At 46.0% G+C, this 26,429-nt stretch overlaps 1 protein-coding gene across 6 annotated transcripts in view; it reads right to left on the minus strand.

The window, feature by feature from the left end:
* LOC119224949 (membrane-associated phosphatidylinositol transfer protein 2-like) overlaps positions 1-25,478 on the minus strand; it is a 31,661-nt gene extending 6,183 nt beyond the window's left edge. The window contains exons 1-18 of one of the 6 annotated variants that reach the window (XM_037482437.2): positions 24,802-25,478; positions 14,116-14,371; positions 11,027-11,241; positions 10,374-10,495; positions 9,669-9,902; positions 9,198-9,533; positions 7,877-7,972; positions 5,867-5,965; positions 5,728-5,795; positions 5,469-5,540; positions 4,651-4,895; positions 4,294-4,483; positions 4,097-4,216; positions 3,691-3,902; positions 3,400-3,575; positions 3,089-3,259; positions 2,246-2,398; positions 1,277-1,441 (exon numbers count right to left, since the gene is read on the minus strand). In XM_037482437.2, the coding sequence (XP_037338334.2) occupies positions 1,277-1,441; positions 2,246-2,398; positions 3,089-3,259; positions 3,400-3,575; positions 3,691-3,902; positions 4,097-4,216; positions 4,294-4,483; positions 4,651-4,895; positions 5,469-5,540; positions 5,728-5,795; positions 5,867-5,965; positions 7,877-7,972; positions 9,198-9,533; positions 9,669-9,902; positions 10,374-10,495; positions 11,027-11,241; positions 14,116-14,193 (2,752 nt within the window). In that variant the 5' untranslated portion in view covers positions 14,194-14,371; positions 24,802-25,478. The remainder of the gene's footprint in view (positions 1-1,276; positions 1,442-2,245; positions 2,399-3,088; positions 3,260-3,399; positions 3,576-3,690; positions 3,903-4,096; positions 4,217-4,293; positions 4,484-4,650; positions 4,896-5,468; positions 5,541-5,727; positions 5,796-5,866; positions 5,966-7,876; positions 7,973-9,197; positions 9,534-9,668; positions 9,903-10,373; positions 10,496-11,026; positions 11,242-14,115; positions 14,372-24,801) is intronic. The other 5 variants (XM_037482441.2, XM_037482438.2, XM_037482439.2 and 2 more) reach the window with 5 other exon arrangements.
* Between the last annotated feature and the right edge of the window lie 951 nt (positions 25,479-26,429).

Genomic DNA, 26,429 nt, shown 5'->3' on the forward strand with positions numbered 1-26,429 from the left:
TACGATAAGTGACAGTTAAAAGAGTTAAAAGAGTTAAAAGAGTGATGTCGGGATGCATCAGGTTTCCTGCCTTAAACACAACTGTGGATGAAAAAGGTAAAAGATGATCGTTAGTACAGTCACAGCTAAGTTGAAAGTCTTCTGGTATCGCATGAACAAAAATCAGGTGTTATTGGTTCATCTGGATCTACACAGTTTTACTGCAGGAGCTAAAACAGCAGTGTGCAGGATTAACCCCTGACCCTAATAACCCCTAAACCTAATAACCCCTGACCCTAATAACCCCTAAACCTAATAACCCCTGACCCTAATAACCCCTAAACCTAATAACCCCTGACCCTAATAACCCCTAAACCTAATAACCCCTGACCCTGATAACCCCTAAACCTAATAACCCCTGACCCTGATAACCCCTAAACCTAATAACCCCTAACCCTAATAACCCCTAACCCTAATAACCCCTAAACCTAATAACCCCTGACCCTAATAACCCCTAAACCTAATAACCCCTAAACCTAATAACCCCTAAACCTAATAACCCCTAACCCTAATAACCCCTAACCCTAATAACCCCTAAACCTAATAACCCCTAAACCTAATAACCCCTAAACCTAATAACCCCTGACCCTAATAACCCCTAAACCTAATAACCCCTAAACCTAATAACCCCTAAACCTAATAACCCCTAACCCTAATAACCCCTGACCCTAATAACCCCTAAACCTAATAACCCCTAAACCTAATAACCCCTAACCCTAATAACCCCTGACCCTAATAACCCCTAAACCTAATAACCCCTGACCCTGAGGTACAAACACACGCTCCGGTAACAACGTGACATTGTGAGCAACGGGTGGACATTGGTGGACATTTACATAACAAACACAACAGAATACTGGTCATTGCCGCACACACTGGACCAAGTAGTAGACAATGTAGGAATGGCTGAGGTTATTCACATTAGATAAATGCAGCACTTGTTCATTGCATTTACATTTAGACAGTGGATAAGTAAGACAGACAGTGAAAAGTGGCGCTAATCTTCCTCTTCTTCCTCATAGTTTGAACAAAGTGGAGAAAACTGCTGAGCAAAAGTAAAACCATATATATATAAATATTTATCTGTCTGACTAGACGCTCCAGCTGGAGAGCAGGGTGAGTGTAGAGTAATAAAGAGAGAACAAGGGAGACAGAGAAGGGAGAAAGGGGGGGGGATAACGCTCTGTGTGAGTGGAAGGAAGAGAGAGGGAGGCTTGTTGGCATTTGGAGGACTTACTGTTGGCTACGTTGCTGGTAGTGTAACTGTCTGCCATCCCTGAGACCTGGCTGGCAATGCTGACCTCACTGGCCCTCCGCTGGGCCCGGGATAGGGGGCCCGTTATGGGGGATGAGGGGTACGAACTGTCCATGAAGACACCACCATGAGACTGAACAACATCCGCTATTGAGTCGAAACAAGGAGATCCCATTAGACAGAGACACAGGTAAGGAGAGCTGACAGTGATGGGGGGGGGGGGCAGCAGAGAAATGTGATGGCAGGCTCCGTGGTTTCACAGGTGAAACCGAAAGGTGAGCGGGTCGGATACCTGGAACCATCCAGCGTGAGAATAAACCCACAATCACATTTCTCCACATGTGTCGGTTCCCTCCATTTGTTAGTATCTCTCATGAAGGTGCTTTTATCTAATAGCTAAAATCTTTATCTTTGTAGACAAATAGGTTATAAATAAGATGAACAACATCACAACAAGAAACATACCAACCGGGATTCATGATTAATCGGTGAAGATCCACGCACAGTACACGATACACAACACCACAAAAAGCACAATATTCACATTGAGATATTTCTAAAGTTTGGATTATAATCTAATTGTATACAAACGGAAAAACACCACGTCACAAACACAAGTGCTTCAACACATTGAGAGGTGATGTGAATTTGAGATGGAAACAAGTGAATATAACGCCATATGAGATGCTTATTAGATATTCAACAGTATTTCCAGTACAAGTTGTACATATTTAGTCTGACTAGGAACACTTTGAGAGAATTTGACCAGTAAAATAAACTGCTGACCAATCTAGATAAATCTCCTTGCAGTGAACGGGACTGCAGCGCTTGCAGAGATGGGAATACTGGCGATAGTTAAACATCTGAGCATCTTGGGCGTGACAGCAAGAAGGTTGGAACACACAGAAAGAGAGACCCGGTGGAGGTGGGTGAATGGGAGAGACTACACACACTCCAGAGGGGCGGGTGTGGCTCTGAGGCTGCCCTCCTGCCAGTGTAGCACAGGCACAGGGATGCAGGTCTCGCTGATGGGCTCCTGACAGCGGAGGGAAAGAGGAGGCCCGCTCTCAAGCAGCAGCTGAGCGTTGCTCTGTACCGTCTCCACTACACGGGGAGGTGGAGGGGCAGAAGGGGCAGAGGTCAGGGGGGGTTTCGGAGGTTCGAGAGCCACGTACGCAGATAAGAGGAGAGGAGGGCCGAGAGAGGAAGAGGGAAAGAAGACAAGGAAAACACAAGAACATATGAGTCAAGCCCCAACTGCAGTCATATCACACTGTGGTGAGATGCCCTGGACACTGCTAAGTAGTACAACTGTTTAAACATCATTAACTCAAAAAAAACATTTCCCTCTTTTATATGACGCAGACTGGATATTCATTTTTAAGCCCTGGTTCAACTGATCATTATTTACCTAAAGAATTACTGTGGCCTTTCTTCCTGTTAAACTATGAGACAGATGTTTGTATAAAAAGGGCAGAGGGAAGCTCCAGATGTTACTCCACAATAATCAGGACTATCCAGCAGCACGATGACCACATACACATGAATAAGCCGCTTTGCAAAAGATGTTGAAGAACAATAATTAGAAACAAGTTTCATAATGTTTAAAGTGAGTGTGTGTGTGAAATAACTGTATCTTTAAGGCATATGTTGCCTCTGACCAGCACTTTGTGATCTATAAAACAGCCCTTTGATGAAAGGGACGTGTGAAGCCTGCACAGCATTAATTAACTGGAAATACAGGATATTACTGAATGAAAATGACTGAGTCTCGTATCTCTGCGCAGGGCTCACCAAGCAAGGCGGAGTTTCCATCTCCCAATGGAAAGCGTTGGTAGCGAGGAACGTTGAAGGGAGGCAGCAGGTGAAACTTCCTCTCCAGCAGAGGCTCCAGGCGGGAGGCGGAGGGGTCGGCGGGATGGAACAGGTTATAGACCTGTTGACAGGCAGGCCGCAGCTGAGCCACTAGGGGGAGAAACCACACCACCTTCAGCTTCACTTTGCAGGTCTGCCCTACAGGTCAGCGCGCTCCTTTGTGCATGTCCACCTTCTGCATAATGTGTCATAGACAATGTTTGCCATCAATGATTCTGAAAGGAGCTCACCATCCAGCGTAGGAATGACAGTCTTCCTCAGGGCGAGGACCAGGCCCAGGGGAGAGCCGAACATGAAAAAGTCGGAAACTTCAAAGTCAAACTTCCCCTGGGAGCTGCCGTCCAGCATGGTGCTGCTGCTGGACCTGCGTGAGGCCGCGTCGCTCCGCAGAACGCTGGAATGTAAGCTAGAAGGGAAGCAGACACAGTGTGCTTGGGTAGCGCTAAAAAACTAATCAAACGCTGACGGTACACAAGCTATTTCCCAGATGAGGATTTCTTCTCATCTCACACTCAACACACCTGGTCAGGAAGGCCTGGTGCTGCTTTATCGTGTCCGGTTCGTAGGTGGAGGAGTCACTGCCCTTGCGCAGAAGTTGCCGCTTGGTGTCGTCAGCCGCGCTGGCGCGAGGGATGTCGATGTTGCTGCGGCTGAGGTGGCGAGTGGCCTCCAGGGTCGGAGAGGCAGAGCCGTGACCGCTGACGGTGATGCCAGGAGAGAGGAGGTCCTGGTCCTGCAGGGTGAGGGTCAACATGTTTCAACATATCTTAAAAAATGTCCAAATTAGAGCTGCAGGGGAATGTCAACAAATAACTGATATAATCATTTTTATGTTTGATGAATTTGTCCCAATGCGTGTCAAGTATAAAAAGTAGTAAAGCATATGTGGGTCAAACATCTTTTGACATAGGTATGAAAGTGTGTTACCTGCCCACTGACTATGCTGCCCCTGCGACTGCTGTTCTGGCTTTCATTGACGGGCTGATTGCTGCTGCACAGCGCATCAAACCCCAGGATTCCTCCCACACAGTCCCCTATGAGGCACACCTGAAGAGGCCAAAGGTCAATATTCATGTTTTCATAGAAATTATTCTAAAATAGCTTATTGCACCCGAGTAACTGACCTGGCCAGAGAAAGCTGCACCGTCCAAAGACTTGAGGAAGTCCGTGTACACCTGGTTGGCTCTGACGACGACGGCGCCCATGGCGTCCTGGTACTGCGGAGCGGAGGTCGCCAGGAGAGGGAGCGCTGCCAGGGGGATGTGGTCCTGGCTGCTGGACAGACAGCCCTCATCGTAGCTGTACGGGCTCAGGCTGCCGCAACACACGCAAAACGAGACAAATTCAATTGTCACGCTATTTTCAGATCAAGAGAGCGCACAGAGGCCGTGTGCCCGACATGAGCTGTCAATCACAGTCAGGAAACAGAACCCGCGGATCGTTATTCACAAGGCTCTGCACATGCATGCGTGTCGTCTCACTTGGACACCAGGGAGAAGGCCTCGGCACAGATGGCGGGGCAGGGCACCAGGCGGATGGCGATACGTCCCAGTGCCGCGGGGTAGTGAACCCGCATCACCGCGTCGAACGCTGTGCTGATTGTGTTGACGTCGGCTTGCTTGCTGTTCTGGTCCCCCCCGCCTGTATCCAGGATGTTCCCTCCGTGCAGAACCAAGACCAGCACGTGGATCTTGGAAGGCTGCAGACGCGGCTGGGACAGGCTCTCCTGAGAACACAAGCGTGATGGACGGGACGTCAGGGACAAGAACCTCCAATAAAGTGAAGAAGATATCCCTCTTATCTGCATGACCAAAGACCACATGCTCACAGAGTGAAAGACATCACAGATCCACAGTGATGCCTTTGCTATGTGTGTGCCATTATTTGGGTTGGGTCCGATTCGCGAGTCACACGGACACCACCATAACAAACAGACTTATTCTCACAGCCAGAGATGAGTAAGGAACCATGGAGGGAAACAGGAGCAGAGCGCTCCACCCGGACAACTGTCAACCAACAGCAAACAACCACAAGGCTTCTTGAGGACAAGTCACATTCAATACCACATCATGTGCAGTTTCATGTTTCACATACAAAACTTTCCAAAGAAGCACTATATGCACACAAGGCCACAGCGGCACGCACACAGAGGTTGAACAGAGGTGGGTGAGGTTGAGGAGCACACATGGATTTGGATTTTGGCAACGCAGGAATAAAGCCAGTAGGAACTGGTTTTCTTCAGGGGTATCAGGGGTCTGTGGAGCTACTGTAGCCCACTGGGGCCAAAACGTTTACTTACTGACTGGTGCCTTGTTACCGTGATGGTGGGAATGGGAGTGCTATCGGTTTGGCCGCTAACAGACGCACGCATCTGAACACAAGAGGACAGAGAGGCTCAGGGACAAGCAGCCCTTCTCTTACCCCCAAACTGTAAAACCTCATGCAAAGGATTGTGCGTGTTATAACGATACCACGTTCAAATGGAGCTTTTGGCTCCTGAAGTGCTGTTTTCCTTCTTTTGGGGTTCCGTAAAGAGTCGCCGTCACACACACACGTACCTCGTCGAGTCTTTCCTCGCTGGTTGCTCTTTCGTAGTCGACGGTCACTTCCTTTCCTTCCAGCTCCCCTGCAAACGCACACATTCTTAACATCAACCACAACGGCAGAACGACCAAGTGCTCGTACTCTTCATCGTACCAGGCGGTTCCTCTGCAGCTTCCATCTTGTCTATGAGGTCGTTGGAGTTCCACTTTGCGATTTCCTTTGGGAAGACGTCCTCGCTGTCTGACAGGTCCTCTGTGAGGGCGACACAAGGCGGGTCGTGATGAACAGAAGCAAACATCTGCCCCTCAGGGCTCACAGTGACCCCATCGTCACTGATCGGGTCATCGCAGTGACGCAGTAAGCTGCTCTGGTTATTAAATGTTGGTCAGCAGAAGGAAAGAAAGTCAAATGAACCAGTAAATAAATATTTAGAACTTCTTCCTAGTGAGCATCACATAATGCATCGTACTCAGTGTGAAGTCTGATTGTACCTGTGTGCTGGAGGACAAGGTGAAGTTATAGAAAACTAATCTATTTACTGAACAGTTCTGAGAAGACGTTTCAAGGAGAATATATCTTTTTACATAAATAAATAGCTGACTGTTATCCATCAGCTGTGTAATACCAGAACTTCTCTCCTGCTGCCAGCAGCTTCATATCTGCTCAAATCTAAAATTGTATGCACAAATGTCATGTGATTCCATTTACTCCTGCTGCAGTTTTGAAATAAATAAAAAACCCAACTGTTGGATGATTTAGGAGTTTCTGAGAGACACCGCTCCACATCCAGGGACTTTATATATTTCATTTCATTTTTGAAGTAAAACTTTAAGTGACAAGTTTCCTCATGTCTTTCTTTGATATACAATAAGTTTTATCTTCACAAATAACCCTTTATTACAGTTGCAGGTTGTATAGTAGTTAGATTTTAGATGTCTTCTTGTCAGAGAAACATACCAACGGCTCTGAATGTGGAATCTATGAGTTCAGCAACGAGGCAAAAGGAAATCAAATATCAGATTACTGAAAGAGGTACTCGACCACAAACACATTTCAAAGGTAAATATCTAATCCCAATTAATCTGCACACCCACATTATGCTTATATACATTGATTCTTTATCCTGGGACACCAACCTCATTTATTTACCATACTTACATAACTAAGCAGTGTAGGCACATCTATTTGTTCTTATTCTTTTAGCTGAATTAATTGATAAGAATGTATGATGACAGGTAAATACATACATTATGCTGCTCCCTACCCCTGTCAGTCTTATTGTTTACCACCTTTATTTAGTGTAGTTTGTGTGATCTCATATTCAAATACTACTACTATTGAATCAAATAGAACCTGAGCAGGAACCAGACATTTAGGTAAAAGGTGAGTGTTCAAAAAACCCAATTGTAAACGTGCAGGTGTACAGTGGTGGGAAGCAGAGTGCCAGGGATCCGTACAGATGTTTGTTATTTTGTGGGTTCCGTACCCTTTTACAACAGCAGGCTTCGCTATCGGCTGTTATAACATCACTGCATCACTGACACATGGGTTATAAGTTATGAGTAGTCACGCATTTAATCCACTCTTTCACAAATGTGTCACGTTCGGCTCCCAACTCACAATAATTAGTTCAAACATGAATATTGCAATAAATTATCGGATTTAAAAACTATTGAGTGAATTTATATCATACCAGTTTCTCACAACGACATGAGCAGAATTTTATTGAACTTGAAACATGGAAAATGGAAAAAAATGGAGCTAAATCAGTATTACTAAAATAAATGACAATTTCTAGTCACATTTCATCATTATGATTATTGCTAAACAAAACACTTTAACCCCATTTATTGCACTGTGAATTGTAGAGGATTTGTTTGCGTGTCAGAATGAGGCAGACTGACGTCTGAGGTCTGTACAGGACGATGATCGAGCGAGTCCTCGGCCACGCTCATCCAGCAGAGAGCACGGATATTGCACCACACCCAACTATTTCAACTGCAGCCCCAAAGCATGCTGGGTATCTGGGAAGCTTAAGAACTGATCTGTGGTTAAAGAGACGCATGCATAGTCAGGGGAGAGCGGAACAAGCCGCTTCTTGGAAAACTGAAAGCAAACACTTCTGATCCATTAACTCCAACTTAAAATCTTAACTGAGGTTACCATGAGCGTCGAAGAACTCCTCGTCAGAGCTGTCTTCTGAGTCCCGCGCGATGCTCTGCATCCTCCACTCGGAGAGGCTGTGACGTGACGGGCTCACTGAAAAACAGAACCGTTATTCTGGGACATGTGTTTCAGCCTCTCTCTTTCCCTTTTTAACACACATACGCTACGACAAAGAAACATTGCACAATCTCCCCCGGCCCACACCAACACACAGTGTTATATAAACAGGCAACATTCTCTGTGGCCCAACACAGATGGACTGCTCAGTGGTCGTGGAAGAAGGGGATGGGGGGGGGGGGAGCACTCCGAAGACCAAAAGCCAGCCGCGAAAAAGGGCAAAACTAAAAGTGGTCCGTGTGTCTCACGGGTCCTTTGGTCCGTGCATCATACATAGAACTGGTGAGGAGAAAGGACCCGGCTGGTGGGGGGGGGGCACAGCTGTCAGCGCGCAGTAGGAAACTGCAGTGGTGGAAAGGAGGGGAGGGTCGGCCTCCTCTGGCCTGTTACGTCAGCACTGCTGCTAAAAATAGCCCAGGAGAGAACCACAAGGGGGGAGTTGAAGGGGGAGACAAGGCGAGCGGGATGAGAGTCATGGGTCCAAACGGCAGCTACAGCGAGCGCTGTTTCGAGGCAGGGGGGGGCACCAGGGATGGGTGTGTTTGAGCATCGTCTGTGAGGTCAGGTGTCTAAAAGATAATTAGCAATTTGAGCTCCGAGCTCTTCAGTAAACGAGGATTAAATCAGCTTTGGAGCAACTTTCACATCCGAGCCTCAAACACAAAACATCCTCTTGTTGGATGGACTTCTCCATCTAAGCCATTTTTTCATCTGACTCACAATTTCTACTGAATTTCGGGAAGATATGAACCAATACTTTTGGTTTGCTTCTTCACTGAGAAGTGAGCTATTAAGACACTTCCTGTGGAGCTTTGAGAGGTCATTGCAACACAGATAATCTTCATGCAACAGCAAAGCAGTGAGCTTTAAGGGCACCTTTCAATCCTCTCGTGGGATGAGTGTTTGATTCTCACACATAGAACTCCACTACAAACAAACAGCGCACACAACTGCGCTATTGTGGCTTTGCTGAAACTTGACACTTGACCTTGCTGCCATGTTGAAGCGTCTCCGATATCACATCTGACTGTTTACATATGCCACAGTTTGGGTTTGTTGTTGGGATACACAACCTTACAAAAGGTGACAGACTGAAGCGTAATAACAGCTGATATAATACGTGATGGAAGGAGTGCGGCTCACGTCATTCACAGAGGTGACAAACAAAGAAGAGTTGAAGTGAAGTTGGGGTGCGTCTAACCTCCTCTCTTGGACGAGTGGGAGGATCGGGATGAAGTGGACCACTGCTTGGTGAGTATACCTCGAGGCTGGAGAACCTCTCCACTTGAGCTTTCAACCACCTCCTCAGCTTCGATAGAGCTGATTGCCTCTTTGACCTCCTGGTCTTTGTCTGGGGACGCAGCACCTCCATTGGCCTCTGTGGCCTCCTCTGCCTGACTGAACTGAGCCATCTTGGTGGCCAGGGCCAGCTGGGTTTCCAGTTCCAGATGCCGAATGTCCTCCATGGTCAGACCGTACCACTCGTCCTGCCAGCACCAGGCCTGCCGGTGGGCTCGCACCATCACCTTTCTCAGGCCTAGGGGGAGACCATGGAGAATATTACTCACCCACTTCACAAGGTTCCTACATTTAGATGATCACATACAATTATGAGTAGAACTGGCTGTTAGTAAAACAAGTTACACAATTAGATCTGTGAGCGCACACTCACCAACATCATGGATGAAGCGTTCAATCTTAGACTGCATGCCCCAGTAGCGGAACTCCACCTTGCAGAGTTTGTATGCACACATGATGGGGGTCTTCCCGGGGTCATTGTTGTACTCTTCTATCCAGTCGTCCTGCAGAGGACCCCTCTGGGTCTTCGCTGACTTGAAGAGCCGTGTGTCCTCCTCTGCTTTGTACTCATGGGGGGACATGGGATCCGTCACAATGTCAATGGGGTCTGCCGAAGGAAAGAGAGCAAAAGCAATGACTAAAGGAGCCAGGTAGTTTAAATAAACTCAGCATTCATACCACAGAGATCTTCAAAAGCCTGCGGGGTGGGTCAGTAGAATGTTTAAGGCTTTGTGTTGAAGAGGCATGAAATTATTTTATTAACTGAATTTCACAGTTGGATATACACAAAAGAATAGGTAATTCATTAAAATGATTACAACGAATGTGGTATCTGGGTCACTGCAAGCCCTAAAACCATCCATTTCTCAGCAGCTATCACATTCAGTACCACTACATGGCCACAGGTGGGCCTTGTCTGCCTCCTATGCTTGAGACACAACAACAGATATAAAGACATCAGATTAAACCTCTAATAACTTAAAAGAAATGTCCTCTCATATAGCTACACAGTGGTGAAAGGGTTAACCCTAAATGTGAAAGTTAAAGCAGCCTGAACTTAATATTTAAATTCTCTTACCGATAGACCTCTGCCTCTTCTCCACTGGAGACAGGTTGAAAACATCTGCTTGGTTGCCTGTGTCGGGTTTGTAGTACGTCTCAATGTCAATGGAGAACTTCTCAACAAAGGGGCAGGTGTACCTGGACAAGAAGAAGCAACAAAAATACCGTGAAACAGAACAAATGTCCCGACACAGCCTCATTGCATTTTGGTTCCCGTCCGCTTTCAATTAAAGACCTCTCCCCTCAGTGGCTTAAGACCAGACTACATTATGAAGATAAACCCTCTCACTGCTGAGGACAGGGCATGTGTGAGCCATGGCCACCTGTTGCATCCGAGGTGTCTGAAGCAAAGCTGTCACTGGTTGGAGAGACGTGTCAACAGGCCCTCGCAGTCTATCAATATCCTGACAGTACAGCCAAGGGCACATCTCTGATCAGCACCGTCTAGTACCATGAGAGGCCCATCAAAGGTCCACCAGCTTGGACACACACTGAGCTGATGGAGTAATATTCTGACCACTTGCTATCAGGCCATTATTTTTTACTGAGGCCCAAAAGCTTCCAAATGTGTGTACACCGATGCAGAGAACATGTTGTATTCCTTAAATAAACCTCTTGGCAGTGGAATACGCTGCCGCTCTGAAGAGGTGTCCTTCCTGCAGACCTCACCTGGTGCGGGTGTAAGGGTAGGCGTTCCAGGACTCCTCTTCCACCCTCAGTGCGGCTTTGGGCAAGATGGAGCGGAACCAGCTGGGGATGTGCATGCCAATGTGGTAAACCTTGTGGGTGTACTGGCCCGTCCCACCGGGTCCATCTGTGTAGGGCTTATTCTCTAGAATCTCCACCCCGCTTCCTTCGCCACAGCTCTCTTCTCTGCTCTTTTTCTGTGAGAAGAATAAATGTGTGAGGTTGAAGGTAATCAGGTTTTTATGTTTGCATGTAGTGTGAACAGAGTGCTACTTTTATAATGAAGAATCTAAATGTACTGTTAATCTGAAACATAACCAAAATATCCAGATGGTTCCTTTTGCATACAAGACTCTATAGACTCACTATATGACACATGATTACACATGAACATAAATACACTGCTTTCTGAATCCTTCCGGCTATGAATTGCAAATGAGGAAAACTTGCTCATGGAGCCACACCTTTCCCATATTTACATTACAGGTGCACACAGGAAGAGGCTCTGTGTCGCCTGCACATGCAGTTGAGGAGACTCACAGGCAGGTGACTCAAGACTCAAAAACAGGAATTTGTGGCACAGAGAGAGAAAGACTTGAGTTATGAAATCCGTGAAAAGGGGAAGTGTGGAATGCAGAGCAGAGTCCAAGTGCACACAAAGAGCCCGGATCATAAATGTTTAGTGCCGCTCTCTGATAACAAAGAAGCAGACTCTTCGGGTCCAGTTGCGGATGAAGGCGAGGCAGCGAGGAAGCCACGAGTCGTCCAGTCCACCTCATCACCTCTGACAGGTCCTTCATTAGCCAGCCGGCCTGCTCTCAACAGCCCGGACACGGCTCCAAAGACACAGCACAGACGCCACATCGCCACCTCCACACACCCAGCCCGCTGCACCACAGGTGAAACACGGACAGTGAGCCACACACAGACAAACACTGTATGAGTGTATGCAGCTGGTTAAGGTCAAATAAGATGTGGATGTAATGTCAGCATTATGTTCTACTGTGGACTGTTACTTTGATTAGATCGCTGACGTGTGACAGCACCCAGACAAATGAGACAGATGATTCTCACCAGTTGAGCAGAAGAAAGATGACTAAACATAAGCCAGGGCTCAGCTGTTCACGCAGGCAAAACGGGACATGAGGGAATAGATAACATGCTTTCACTTAAATGAACACTAAGTGTCACACTCCATTCGTAATGACAACAGTGTGCTTTCTTCCTTTGTGTTCAGGTACAAACTGTACAGAGGAACATTAAAGAAGGAACAGTCTCAGAAGGCCAGTTGGCCGTCTCCTCCGCGACATTCACACAGACACAAAGTGCCGCTCTGTGGCCCCTTTGAGCCCCCCCTGAAGCCTCGCTGCCCCCTCTCCAACTTCTCTTCGAACAGACATCAGATCAGCCTGCGTTCAGGTTTGACAGGATGCTACTCACATCCTGGTCTTTTCCCCTAGACATCAAGTTAGTGAGCAGTGCTTCCTGTGTCCGATGCTTCTTTTCACTCCACAGATACATTTGCTTAGTCAGAACATGATGGATGTGTGCTGACAAATGAGACACAGCGAGATCTTCTCATATTTCATTTCTCACACATTCAGCATTTGTGTCGTGCACTACTGCAAATCTCTATGTGGTGATAATTCATTTACAATTATCCCTCAAAATCAAAGGCGGTGTTGTGAGGGCAAAGGAAAGGAAGTAGGAGGAGAGACGGGATGGGGAATTGCCGGCTGTCCAAAGGCCTGACTTCATCTATGATGCTAACACCGGGGAGGAAATCACAGGCATGCTGCAGTTGCCGTGGTAACAAACAGCAATGAAGCGATGGTATTCAGAGACTCCAAAAATATGTCCTCTCCGCTCAGAAGACAACTCTCTCTCTCTTTTCCATCCACCTCTTCTCTCGTTTTCTTGCCCTCCCTTCTTTGTAATCTCTCCTTTTTATCCTCCATTGCCTTTTTTTATTCACTCTCTCACTCGAACAGAACCTGACCACCAGCACGGTGCTGATGTCATGGTCGCCATAGTGACAAACGCTTCACAGAAACAAGTCTGAACTATAGGTCACCAAAGGCAGAACTCCTCTTCTTATCATTTGCTTACGTGCTTGATAACGGCCACCTGTGAGCTTCCTTTATGGCTCTGTGCTGCCCTGCTTCCATCTGTGTAATGTCTTCTCTGCACGTGCTGATAAACCTTCAAATGCTTGGAAAATAGTTTTTACTTCACATAGGGAACAAAGAGGCCATTTTAGCAAATACAGGTTGACAGGAAGCTGGAGTATTGATTTTCTGGTGGGCGAATATGTATTTAAGACAACCTCTTCAACATGAAACCCTATTAAACGTGTGCTGGAGAACACGTTTACCTTCCACAACATACATGTTTAACCTCCTGCTGCTTTGTAGCTCCCATCTGTGATCTCCTCCCGCAAATACATGTCAAGAAGTGTATACAAGTGTGTGAGATGGCTGTAAAGTGAAGTTCATTCACCAGACATTTACCAGATCTAGCTTGTGATTTCACTATTTAATAAATATATATTTATGACAAATGTGAAACTAGTGACAACCATTACACAACCCCGCAGCTCAAAGTGCACTTGGTTGTACCCTGTGATTAAACCCCTCCTTCATGTCATACGAAGCAGAAACATGCAGCCACTGAGGAGGACAACATCAACATCAAGTCCTTCTGTAACTCTACAGGCCTGATTACATAAAGTTACCTGTCTGACACGGTCAAAGCAGTGCATCAATAATCATCGTGTCAGTTTGTGTGAACCAGCAGCGGTGCACTCGACTTCCTTCTGACCAAACAGTCACCTTCATAGAGTTTAAATTGGCTAATCTATCAGCACACAAGCGCCTTTGTTCCAGTACACCACTGACGTCAGACCGTGTGACCGGCCATTTCATAATTGGGTGCGCTGCAATTGCACTCTGTACTTTTTTTCTCCTCCTCTCTTACAGCTCGTCTTTGTGTTGTGGTTTCTGCTGTAGTGACAGTTTGACCAGATACGTGTGGGTCAGAGTTCTGTGGGGAAAAGTCCGTTGTGACCTCACCTGGATCATATAGAGCTGGGCAATACGGTACTCCTCCACACTCATAGGCATGGGGATGCGGTACTCCTTGATCAGCATGGTGGATATTGGAGGAGGGGAAAGGGCGATCAGGAGAAAAGTGACAAGGGAAGGGAGAAGGAGGGACAGAGGGTAAGGGGGTAAGGGGGTAAGGAGGGGGAGAGGGGACAGGAAACAGTGGAGGTGGCTCCTATCTACGACTTGTCCAACCACCCGCCGGAGTCCACATCAACGGTTCCTGCAGAAGAACAAAACAAAAGCATTAGGTAAGCTATGAATGTAAGTACAGACACCCAGTCAGTCAAAACATGCTGTCAGTACGGATTTTTGGTTCTTCACCCACAAGCAAAAACCAGCTTCAATCAGTAAAAAAAGGATTTGTCATGAGAAAACTACTGCAGCAAGCAGACAATCCTCAGAAGTCAAAGATGATGTTGTGGCTCACGCGCAGAGGCGGTGAAAGGTATCATGCAGGGTATCTGATCCAAACCCGGCACCCAACACCAGCGCTGTGTATCCATCCAGCGTCCCAGTTCCAAGTAAAGAGTTTTCCACAATAAACTTCTCTTCTTATACACAAGCCGCAGCTCAGTGACTGTGTGTGTGTGTGTGTGTGTGTGGTGGGGTCAGGTGGCTGGAGTCTACAGAGATGTTGTCGACGGTCCAAACAGCCCCCCCGTCTCTCCCAACACTTCAGCACAGTCACATGGGGGGGCTCACTCGGTGTAAGAGGGATTACAGCTGAGTGGGGAGCCTTACGTAACTTTTTAAGAACCCCGTGTGCATGATGGAGGTTTCACAAATAGCAGCCTTAGAATTACACAAAGCATTGTTTTCAATCCACTGGGCACATGGGGGGGGGGGGGGGGGGGTGTTGGCTATACATAACCAGCGTGTGGGTGGCGTGAGCAGCAGAAGTCTGCTTTGACTGCAAGGAGAGGAACATCTCCAGAGCCAAGGAGGAGTCAAAGAGAGACATGAGGACGTCTTCATTCAAAATGGGTGAAGTTTTAATACAGTTTTAATATAGTTTTAATTCCTTTGTGAGAAGGGAGGGTAAAAATAATAAAAACAATTGGACAGAAGACAATTGCAAACAAGTTAGATACAAGTGTTTACACTAAAAGGTCATCAAAGATGGGAAATAAGGGAATAGTTATGTACGTAGAGTCGGCTGCATGCTGGCACTGTAATGCACTGTAATGCACTGTAATGCACTGTAATGCACTGCAATGCACTGCATGCACTGCAATGCACTGCATGCACTGCAATGCACTGCAATGCACTGCATGCACTGCAATGCACTGCAATGCACTGCAATGCACTGCATGCACTGCAATGCACTGCAATGCACTGCATGCACTGCATGCGTCTGGCAGCTGGCAAAACTACGGCCTGCTCGCTCACCTCAATGTGACTACACAACATTGCGTAACCCAAATATTCGCGCTTTCCTAAATGATGGCAGAAACCGGACCTGGCTCTGCCCCCCCGGTTGTCCTTTCAAAATCACATTAGTGTTCCAACTGCGTCACTTAACCAGTGAAGAGAGGCCAGCTCTGGTGCGGCTCCAAGGGTCAGAAAGGCTCCGGTCCGCCTCCTATCGAGTCCTCGCTGACGACACGTGATGAAGAGTACAGCTTTTCACTCTCAGACGGGCAGGTGTTCTGATTAAGAGAGCACACGGCCTTCTACAACTCAAAAATAATGATGCGCTCTGCAGAAAAACACAACAGCTCAGAGAGGCCTCGAGGGGTCGGGTCAGGCCGCAGGGCGAAGGTCACGGCGCTCTACTTGAAGCGTGCGTGGTTCAACACGTGGCACCAGGCATGTAAAGGGAACGGAGGGGTTCTCTGACTTAGTTACAGCTGCAACAAACGTCTGAATTCATCTGTTGATTTTTATCATCATTTATAAATTCTCAAATAAAATTGTAACCAAATGAAGTAAGTGTGAACTCACAGTTCCCCACGAGCCTTACTGACCTACTGAGTCACAACAAATGATCCATCACTAGTAGTACAATGATCATTTTATACAATAGTTTTTACATTTAAATACAGTTTAAAAATAATTCTTTGCTTGGTTATGAAAACAACAGAAGTGATGATTTAATGTACTTTCAGTTTTAGGCTAAACTTAAATATTTGACATGCAGCCAGCAAAGTTCAAAATTGTTTAAATGAGACAGAACATTTCGGGTCTTCACATTGTTGTTAGTCAGAGAGGTTTCATTTAGCTTCGGTTCCCCCCCCCCCCACAATCTGGTGTCCCTGTCGTGTTGAAACAAACAAATGATCAGCTTTGTTTCAGTGTTTTTTTAATCTTAATAAACAGACAGACACCCAACCTGTCCTCAAACATGAAGTTGTTGCATATTTCTTCTTTCTGTATTAGTAGTATTAGTAGTAGTAGTATTACTAGTAGTAGTAGTAATAGTAGTAGTCGATTGATGGTAGGGATACTTGGGCTAAAATTAAATTAAAACAGCACACAACTCTGCATGCATGGAACTAATGAGCTGCACCTTTAACAAGAAGCATCCATACGCAGTGTTTCCTCTGTGAGGCTCCAAAAAAGCACTATCCCCTCTAAAAAAAGCACACACATAGTTTAAAAATAGCCCGGTCAAAATAATCCGAGCAAGCAGAGTGTTTGACGTGGTTTGTTGAGAATATGCTCACTCCCTTCTAAAAATACAGCCCCCCCCCCGAGGCAACAACGCAATAGCAGCACAAAGCAACTTCCCATGTTGCTGCTCCTGCTCTGACTGACCTGAGTCAAGTAGGACAACCATCGCCTTTTTATACCTGCCTGTTACACCTGTGGCAGGACGGTGCAGACCCACAACGTGGGAAGAACCCCTCACTGGTACTACACGCAGTTCAGAGCCTTTATCAGTCGATCAGTCAGAAATCAATCAAACAAAAACAGCAAATCACCATCAAACCAGCGATTTTTTAACACATTCCCTGCTCCAAAAATCTCATTCTGCCTTTAATACTATTACAGCAATATGAGAAGAATAATCTTGACTACTACAGAATCATTATCAGCTTACCTGACACTTCATATTGTCCATTGGGTTTTTTCCCCTCGTACATTTTATTGAACTGAAATTGATCAACAGAGGAGTCCAGTTTGAGGCCAGCTGCTGGAATACAGCTTTAAAGTGATCTCTGCACACTGTACACTTGTATGAAGGGAGGATCCTAAACTCCAGTCTCTAACTGTCTTACTGACCCCCCCCCCCCCAAGCTGCATAAGGATAGTGTGCAAACGTGACCTAAACACAGAAACCTGCTTATTCACCAGAGCGCAGAGGTTCCTCTTCAGCTGAATGAAACGACCCTATCACAAGACCTTTTCCTCACCACCTCGGGCTGCTCCTCATCACAATGCTGGTATTGGTAAATGTGTCTGACGGTGCAACACGTGTTTTAGGGTTGAAGTCATAAGACAACATGGCAGGTTGACCACAGGACGGGGAGTGACAGCCGTGCTGTCGACACGAGGCACAGCGCTGGGAAGCAGGTGTTGACTCACAGGAAGCTCTTTGCTCCTTTAGATGTCGCTCTGTTCTAGAGAGCAAAGCCACGGAGGAGGAGGTGTGGGTGGAGTCGGCCCAGGACGGACCCGAGGCAAGACCCCCTTAAAATACAAGAGGGCTGCCTAAAACACCACAGATCCCTTTCACACAGCATTACGCGACATTACAGACAACGTGCTGTCAGCAGCCCTCATTTGATTCGATGGGTTTACCCACCGATCCAGTTCAAATGTCACAAGGCTTTGTAAGATGAGTCTGTTTGTTCTGGGCTGTGATCACTGCGGATCCATCTGCAATGACCAAAGAGCCCATGAGGCATCTTTCATATGTAAGGGAGATTAGACCCCCCCTCAAAGCATCAACTCAGAAGAGGAAGCATGGTGTTAGGGGTGCAGCAGGGGAAATATGTGGCTTTACTAAATACATAAGCAGACCGCACAAAACTGGCCCACTTAGTGTTTAATGAAGAATGAGAAGCATTCCTCCCCCAAAACGTACTACTTCTTCACCTCTAAATCTATCTTTGAGTTCAATGTTAACTTGGAGAGTTTCAACTTTTAACCATAACAAATTTGTAAAAGTTTCCCTCCATACAAGATACTACAGTGCAGGTGACTATATACAATATTTATATTCAGCATACGGGGGGGGGGGGGGGTTTGCATGTAGATCATTTCAACAAAGGCTGAGCATTAAAAAGAAAACGACAATCAAATGTAGATGCGACATAACGTGATCTCCAAGAGCAGATCTTTCATGGGGAGTAAGCTCCTCCACTCCTCCTGTCCCTCAGGCCCGTGCTCCTCCACAGGATGCACAACCTGCTCCTATTCTGTACTCACCATCACCATCCAAGGGGAAAGCTAAAAATACACACAGAGAGAATCGCATTCACTGTGTTCCTCCTCCTCGTTTTCCCTGTCAAACAAAGCAATACGTCTTCAGGGCATAAGGCACCACTTGAAATAGAGCTGCTGCTGTTCTTAATAACCTTAAATATATGGCTGGTTGTATAACAGGTTTACAAAGATCAACTCATTTGGGTGAACCTCCCTGAATCTGAAGCATTCATTTAGATACCTCCAGTGTGTAATTAAACATTCTCCATCAGTCTGGTGCCCAGTGACTTTAAGCTGGTTTAATACGTGGAGGCATTGTTTTCTCTCTGCCTCATTGGTGCTCATCAGCTTTCCAAGACCGAGCCGCTGCATCAAACCAGTTCTTCAACCCGCTTCACTCTGAAACCCAAAATAAGATGACCTTATATGCAAATTACCTTTGGATTAATCAGTTATGTTCCGAGGTTAAATGAGGATCTCCCCTTGCTGTCACTCAGTGTTCAGACAGCCTAAAGCTGTAAAAATGTGACTCAAAAGGACACAGAAACGGAGAGAGTCGCTACCTTCTAGAACGTTGACCTGATTCATGTCCCCAGAGACCACAGGATGTCACGCCACCAGCATCAGGTGACTAGCAAACAATCACTATGAATAATGTCTCAAATAAAGCATGCGATTTAATATTTTACAAAGTAGGGGCAGCTTACTATCCATTAGACAAACAGATAAAGCATATTAAAGTATTTTTTTTAATTTGCCTCAAAAACGTGATGAGTAACTGGCGGCAACTTTTTTGAACGACTCCATCAAGTAATAGAAATGAAATGAATAATAGGGCTGAAATGTACTCCCTTTCTGCCACTTTATCCTCTCCATCAGTCTTCAAAGGTGTGTGTGTGTGTGTGTGTGTGTGTGTGTGTGTGTGTGTGTGTGTGTGTGTGTGTGTGTGTGTGTGTGTGTGTGTGTGTGTGTGTGTGTGTGTGTGTGTGTGTGGTGGGGGCGGGGGGAGGGTTGGGGGTTTCCATGGAGATGCAGGGCTCTTTCCTCATTGGTTGCTGAGATGAAGTCAGACTAGAGAAGCAGAGAAACTTCTTCCTCTTGTTTCTCTGCTTTCACTTCCGTCACCGCGGCTCCTTTCCACTGCTCTCTGGTTTCTTTCTTCTCCCTGATTCTAATATACCTTCAATCTAAATATACGTTACTGTCACATACTATCCGTGAAAATGGTCAATATCACATCCAGCAGAATTGGACACACAGAGGTGGGTGTGATACACACTAGTTAAGGTGCTGCGATGCTGCTTTAAGCCAAGTGTGTGTGTGTGTGTGTGTGTGTTACTGCAATTAAATTAAATAGATACAAGTCCACTACTAGCAATTATAGTGAATGTCTTTTCATATAGTTAAAATGAACCTAGTAGACCATCAATGAATCCTGTCTTAACAATCTGTGAGTGGGGGGGAATATAGAGAAACACAAGAGAATAAAAATACAGACTTGATTGAAGCCCTTCAGGTGAAGTGGATGTTGTATTTATTAAGATGATACCAGCATTAAGGCACCGTAGTCTGAGACCTTTGGAGAAATACCTCAGATCCTTTTGTGGAGCCCAAAAAAAAAGGGTTCTACCCAGTGACCAGAGACAGAGTCTCTCCTGCTGACCATAAAAGGCCTTTTTCAAACGCTGCTGTGACTTTGTCCAACATTTTAATGGGATCTGAGGTCAGTTCAAAGCCATGAAAAAACAGGCGTTATCACCCTGGGATTTTCTCTTATGAGTAATTAAAAAAAAGGAACCTCTTTCAGCTTGATACCACGATGGATTCTGACATCCGACTCTGCAGGGAGGCTTCCCAAAAGCAGCTTGTACACCGGGAGGAACGAGAGGATCGGATTGAAGGGCCCGGGGTACAGCGTCTTAAAAGAGTCTATTTTTAGCCTCAAAGAAATCAGGTGTCCGCAGCCATGAAAAGAAAGGAGGGTCAGTAAATGGACACGAAGCATCATTTTACATGATCCTGGTGGGAGGAAATAAAACAGACACAAAGGAAAGAGGCCTGAATAGTTCAAACGGACATAAAACACGAGAAAAGTTAAAGACATTTTAAATGTGGACACAGTAGTGTCTGGAGTCCACCTGGGGGGCACGAGCCTGACGAAGCACCACCAAACCACACCCAGGATGCGTATCACTGACTTCATTCCTCTGCCATTAAACGGATCTCAAGCAAGGACACAGAAAGGTGGACAAGTGCTATAAAAAGACCTCATCTCTTCCATTCCACCCACACTGTGTGCAAAACCACGATCCAAAAGGACGGGGACATGGCGCCGCCTGCACAGAGCGCTCGTCTGTCTCATTTCACAGACACACCATAGCAGCGTTAGCGCTCAAGTGTCATTCATCAACTGGGACGGGCCGTAACCCCCATGTACCACCATGTCCCCCCATTAACAGCTCAACAACAGCATGGGCATCCCCTGATTTATTTGATGGGTACTGAGGCGGGATGGTTGATCCGAGGAGAAGGACGTGGTCTGGAGGTCAAGGCGCAGTGAAAACACAATGTTCCATTCGGTGCTTGGCTGGAACCCAGATGCATTATGGGCGATCATCTGGAATACTGTCATGATCCATGTCCATTTGAGAGGAAATAAAAGTAGACCTCCCCTCCTCTCCTAAGAGCACATCCTAAACTCTAAAAGATGTTATGCAAGACTGCTCCAAACCTCTGTGAGAGCTCCAGTACTCAAAAGAGGCTCCTGTACTCATCTGTTACTGAATAGTGAACTTGATTTAACAGCTCTCAAAATAATCTGGTGTTGTGCAGTATTATCTTCAGGGTGCAGGAAGTAACGTTCCTCACCTTCCATCATCCATCTTTACAACCCAAATCCAAAGCAGGCGCTGATCAGGACAATGCTTCACCTGAGCAGTTTATTGAATGCAAACTTCCAGCCTAACAGCTGACACATGTCTTATCATCATTCAAATCAAGTTTGTATTTCAGGACAAAACAATAAAGCTTCATGTAAAACCACTGTCAGGTGAGGTGAACAATGAATGGATATTCTAGCCCAGCTAACAAGAGGAGATCAGTTCACATCCTCCAGCCGAAAATATATAGAAAAAGACCAAAGCAATCACAGGAAGCTGCACATGAACAAGTCATGTGACCAAGTGAGATTGTGAGCTACAAACTGGTGTAATGAGTCTGGACTGTTTATCCTGTGCACAGCTGCTCAGACTCTGTGACCATCCACCGCATCTCATCACTGCCGCCTGGTCTTGGGTGACGGTGTGTGTGCGTGTGTGCGTGTGTGTGCGTGTGCGTGTGCGTGTGTGCGTGTGTGCGTGTGTGCGTGCGTGCGTGCGTGCGTGTGTGTGCGTGTGTGCGTGCGTGTGTGTGTGCGTGTGTGTGTGTGCGTGTGTGCGTGCGTGCGTGTGCGTGCACGTGTGTGCGTGTGTGCGTGTGTGCGTGTGTGCGCGTGTGTGTGTGTGTGTGTGTGTGTGTGTGTGCGTGTGTGCGTGTGTGCGTGTGTGTGTGCGTGTGTGCGTGTGTGTGTGTGTGTGTGTGTGTGCGTGGTGGAAACAAGATGCAGGAGATCCACGTGCACTCGGCTCTTCTAAGTAAAGAACCGAGCCCCTCTGCTTCAAACAGACGTTACGCAACATTTCAACGGGTTTTTAGAAAAGCAAAGGAGTCAAATAATTCTTATTATTTGATTACAACAAACGCACAGTACTACCGCGGTTGTACATGTCGTTGTACCTGACATTTCTCTCCTCTTCCTGTGACAGCAACCTCACATTATCGCAGCAGCTCAAATAAGAACAAGTGAAACGATGTGGTGAGCAGCTGCACACGCCACTCCAACCATAGCGGGCAGGAAATGAGTCTCTCTGCTTCCCTTAACTAACATGGCTGTACTCCACCTGTGTAGCCACGCCGGTGTTGACTTATGCCAAAAAATCAGAAGCGCTTTAGTGGAGCAGAAGACCTGGAACGTGTAAGAATTTTAAAAATCCTCCCTCAAAGATTCCACGCAGTGCCATGAATACACAAAGCCATCGGTCAGGAGTTTCCACACAGCAGATATTTATATATTCTCACAGCCTTTTCCTCCCGACCAGGAGGATGTGGTCAGCCACTCCTGGAACTGTGTAACATTAGTGGAGTGGTGGGTAATATTAGTCTTATGAAGAGAGACCTGTGAGAAACAAATGAGCAAACATTAGCTGGGTATCTGAGGGCAGCCAGAAATGATTATCCTCATTCATCAGGTCACTGAGCCGCGTAGCAACAGCTTTAATCCACAGATTCTACTGGTGAAAATGGATTAAAAATCCAAAATAAAAACCCACCACGTCTAAAATTGTACAGAACAGAGAGTGAGTCATAATTACTGTCACTCCTCCTCTCTCTGCAATACTGGGTTTGATTGAAGGGTCCGATTGCAGAGAGTTAAAACGTTATTACCATCCAACCTTCCGATTGGATTTATTGGTTTTCATCAGAAAGACGCGTCAAGACGTGAATATAACTTTTTTCACCATATTGTGTTTTCAGGATAATAAATCTATTGATTAATTACCCGCCAACTTTCTATTAATCAAAAGTATTAACTCATAATAACAATAATATAGGCAACATATTGCTGTCACAAACTTGAAAATATGACAAAATGATCTGTGTGGGCTTGTACGCTTTCTATAAGACTGCACCTTTCTGCATCTCTGTAATAACGCATAAAAATAAATAATTAGGCGTGTAAACGTTCACGGTGTTTATGCCAGCAAGAATATTCTAGCATTCTTTGTTTTGTGAATTCATCCGGATTATTCCGTTTTGATCTGATACGTACAAATAGCATCAATAGAAGAGGCCGGCGTAGACGTGGAAATTGAGGAAGTAACACCACGTTTTATGAAGCATACCAGGCTTGCGTTTCCTTGGCCACATGTGATTGGTCTAAACGGACCTCAAACGTCTAATTAGGCTGAACGTTGGCGAGGAGCCTGAAGCCCAAACTGTGAAAGAAATCAAACTGACCAGAATCCCAGAATACATTTTCCAATTTGCATGCGAGCAAAGCCCAGCCCACGTAGCGTGCTGTGTGACATTCCGTTAGTTGGAGGGAAGGAGGGCGGTTAAAACTGGTTATGCAGATGGCCTCCACTATATGTTAAGAGCTAACAACAGGTATGACAGGTAGAAAGGGCTGTGTGCAGTCAGGATAATGGCGTTGATCATCAGGGACGCTGATTTTATCAAAGTACTCTGCCCTTAATCCTCAGACTGGTACTTTGAGTGAATAGAGCAGCAACACAAGCAAACTGCTTGTTGTGTTGTTCCAAAAGCAGCAAAGTGACTCAAAGTGACTCTGACCAAAAGGGGGAAAGATACATAATGTGTCAGTTTTCTTCTTTCAAACTGTTCTGTAACTGTTAGTCCTCAAAATGACAAGAACTATTTAATCTTGAAGATCACAGGGCAGCTGATCCAGAGCGTGTGTTACAAACCCTCACAGCGCTGATGGTTCCAACAAGGCAGGTTTTAACACGTCAGCACATCTTCTTCATGCTCCAAAACACATCTTGCAATTTTCAACAAGCGTCAGACGGAGCGGCGTTCCAGCAGCTCGATTCTCTCCTGATCAGAGACTCGTCTGGTGGACAGACGCCTCGGAGTCAGCACCGACCCGCTGACTCAGCCGGGCCTTACGTTTTACTGACTTTTAATGTTGAAACAAAAACAAGCGTGTGGCAGGCCGGGTTGGAGCTAACTGAAGGGCTTGCTGACTGCCGCCCGATTGAAGGATGTATTCACATTTCCTTTCTTTCAAAGTGGACCTCCTGCCTGTCAGTCAAAGCCAAGCATCCAGTAAGGTGCAGCAGAACCTTCTCACACCTGCTTTCTCATTCTATTCAATGAGAAAATGTGTCCAAACGTTTGACTCGCGCTGTATATTTGAAAAAGTTATTACATGTTGTCTTTGAAACCACTCTAGGTCAGAATAGTGGGGACCAATTGAGAAGTTTTTAACTAGTATTTAGTGAGCCGAGCAGGACTAAAGCGTTCTGCACTTCCTCGGGCCTCATTAGGAACACAAACAAATCTAATAGCCACCAATAACCACGTCAAATTAAAATAAAATAAACTATTTAAGAACATAAAAAGGCGTTCTGTGGAATTTGAACTGGAGTAAACCCCCCAGTCAGTTAGTTACCTAGCAACATGGCAGCACGGAAACGGCTTGCAATGCTCATCACATACCTGGTCCAAACCAAAGTTCACCTGCCCGTCTCTGCGTCCTGGGGGGGGGGGGTGAAAACACGGGCTCGCTTTCAGCAGGAGACGACCGGCGACTCAACGAGGTCCGGAAACGATGCCATCGTTGGGATGAACGCATCGAAAGTCAGCAGCGGGTTTGGTTCGCGTGGCCCTTCAGCTCGGGAGAGGGGCGCGTGATGTGCGGGGGACACGCAGAGAAACATCGCCACGCGGGGATTGGGTCACATGGTGAGCAAGCGCCGCTTCGACTTGGTGTTTACTAAATGAGTCCATGTCGTTGCGCCGGAAAGAATCCCCGCTCCCGTCAACACGCTGGATTCCCTTCAAACGACAGGTAAAAAAGGCCAAAAGTCGCTATGGCAACGTTATAAAAATGTCGGTGGGTCCTCCCAGCTTCGCTTCGCAGGAGGCCGAGGTTCAGTGCCGCTGCTCTCGCCACTGTCCACGGAACCGGGAAGAAGGAAGCGGGCGGGGAGCTGCCGCCATCGTAAGTTGTGGCTGAAGTCTGCGAGACTTCACTGCGCTCCTCTCAGGCACGACGCGCAGCGCCGTCAAGCTGCCCCGGCCCAGCGCTACTTCCGGTTCACTTTATAAAATAAAGGTCGACACTTTAACGCAATGCATCCTGATCTCAGTCTATCCATCTATCCAACCATGTATAAAGTATACTTCTTCAAAGTAATTTAGCAGATAAAAACGTGTTTAGGGTCGTTATAATGAATTTTTTTCTGCATATTTGATGATGTTCAGAGGAGAGGACACGATCGTGGAGCGCCCCCTGTTGGCCCCGGAGTGAGTGCGTATTTCTGCACTCACAGCTGTTCTAAGGTACATTCACATCTGTCGTGTTAAACGCAGTTATAGGAGGAAGCTACTGTTACTGAATTCACCCAAAGTACTATTGTTTAAATGTATTCAGGCACACCTGCTTTTACATTGTACATTTACTATTGGAAAAAAAAATGTCATATTGGTGCAGGCTGAGTTTGCACATTTACTAATGTTTAGTTTATCACTATTTATACATTACTTAATATTGTATGATTGTACTCTTGGTACTATGGTAGCAACACATTTGCATTATCTAAAAGTCTGAGTTACTTTTAACACAATCATTTTGTGGTGGACCAAATATTGTAACATTTCTGTTAAAACGTATTTCTTAGGAGTACTGCACTGTATTGGCAAGACGAGTCTTTGGAAAGGTTCACAGAAACGAACTGAGGTTCAGTTTAGATGTGAACACTCAAGATAGTGTTCTAAATACATCTCCCCACATGATGTCATCACAGGTCACCCGAAAGGCTGTCTTCTCGTGGAGACCTACATACATTCCTAATCTACTAATTATAGGCATTGTCCATAGAGAACTATACTCTTTTTCAAGAGAGCAGCAAGCATCTATTTCCATTTTCCATTCTTTTTTACTTATTTTGTAATAAATGTAGCCACGGAAATAAATGGCTGTTGTTATTACATTCATCGGACCTTTTCAGGAAACCATCAATAACTACAACATTGTTTGCTCAATCATTGTAGTGATTGATGTCAAGTTATGTAAATAATAAAGCTAAGATTAAGCTTACAGCATTAAATTCAGGTAGAGTGAA

This window comes from Pungitius pungitius, chromosome 5 (genome assembly GCF_949316345.1).
Source record: "Pungitius pungitius chromosome 5, fPunPun2.1, whole genome shotgun sequence".
In the NCBI taxonomy this organism is placed as follows: Eukaryota; Metazoa; Chordata; class Actinopteri; order Perciformes; family Gasterosteidae; genus Pungitius; species Pungitius pungitius.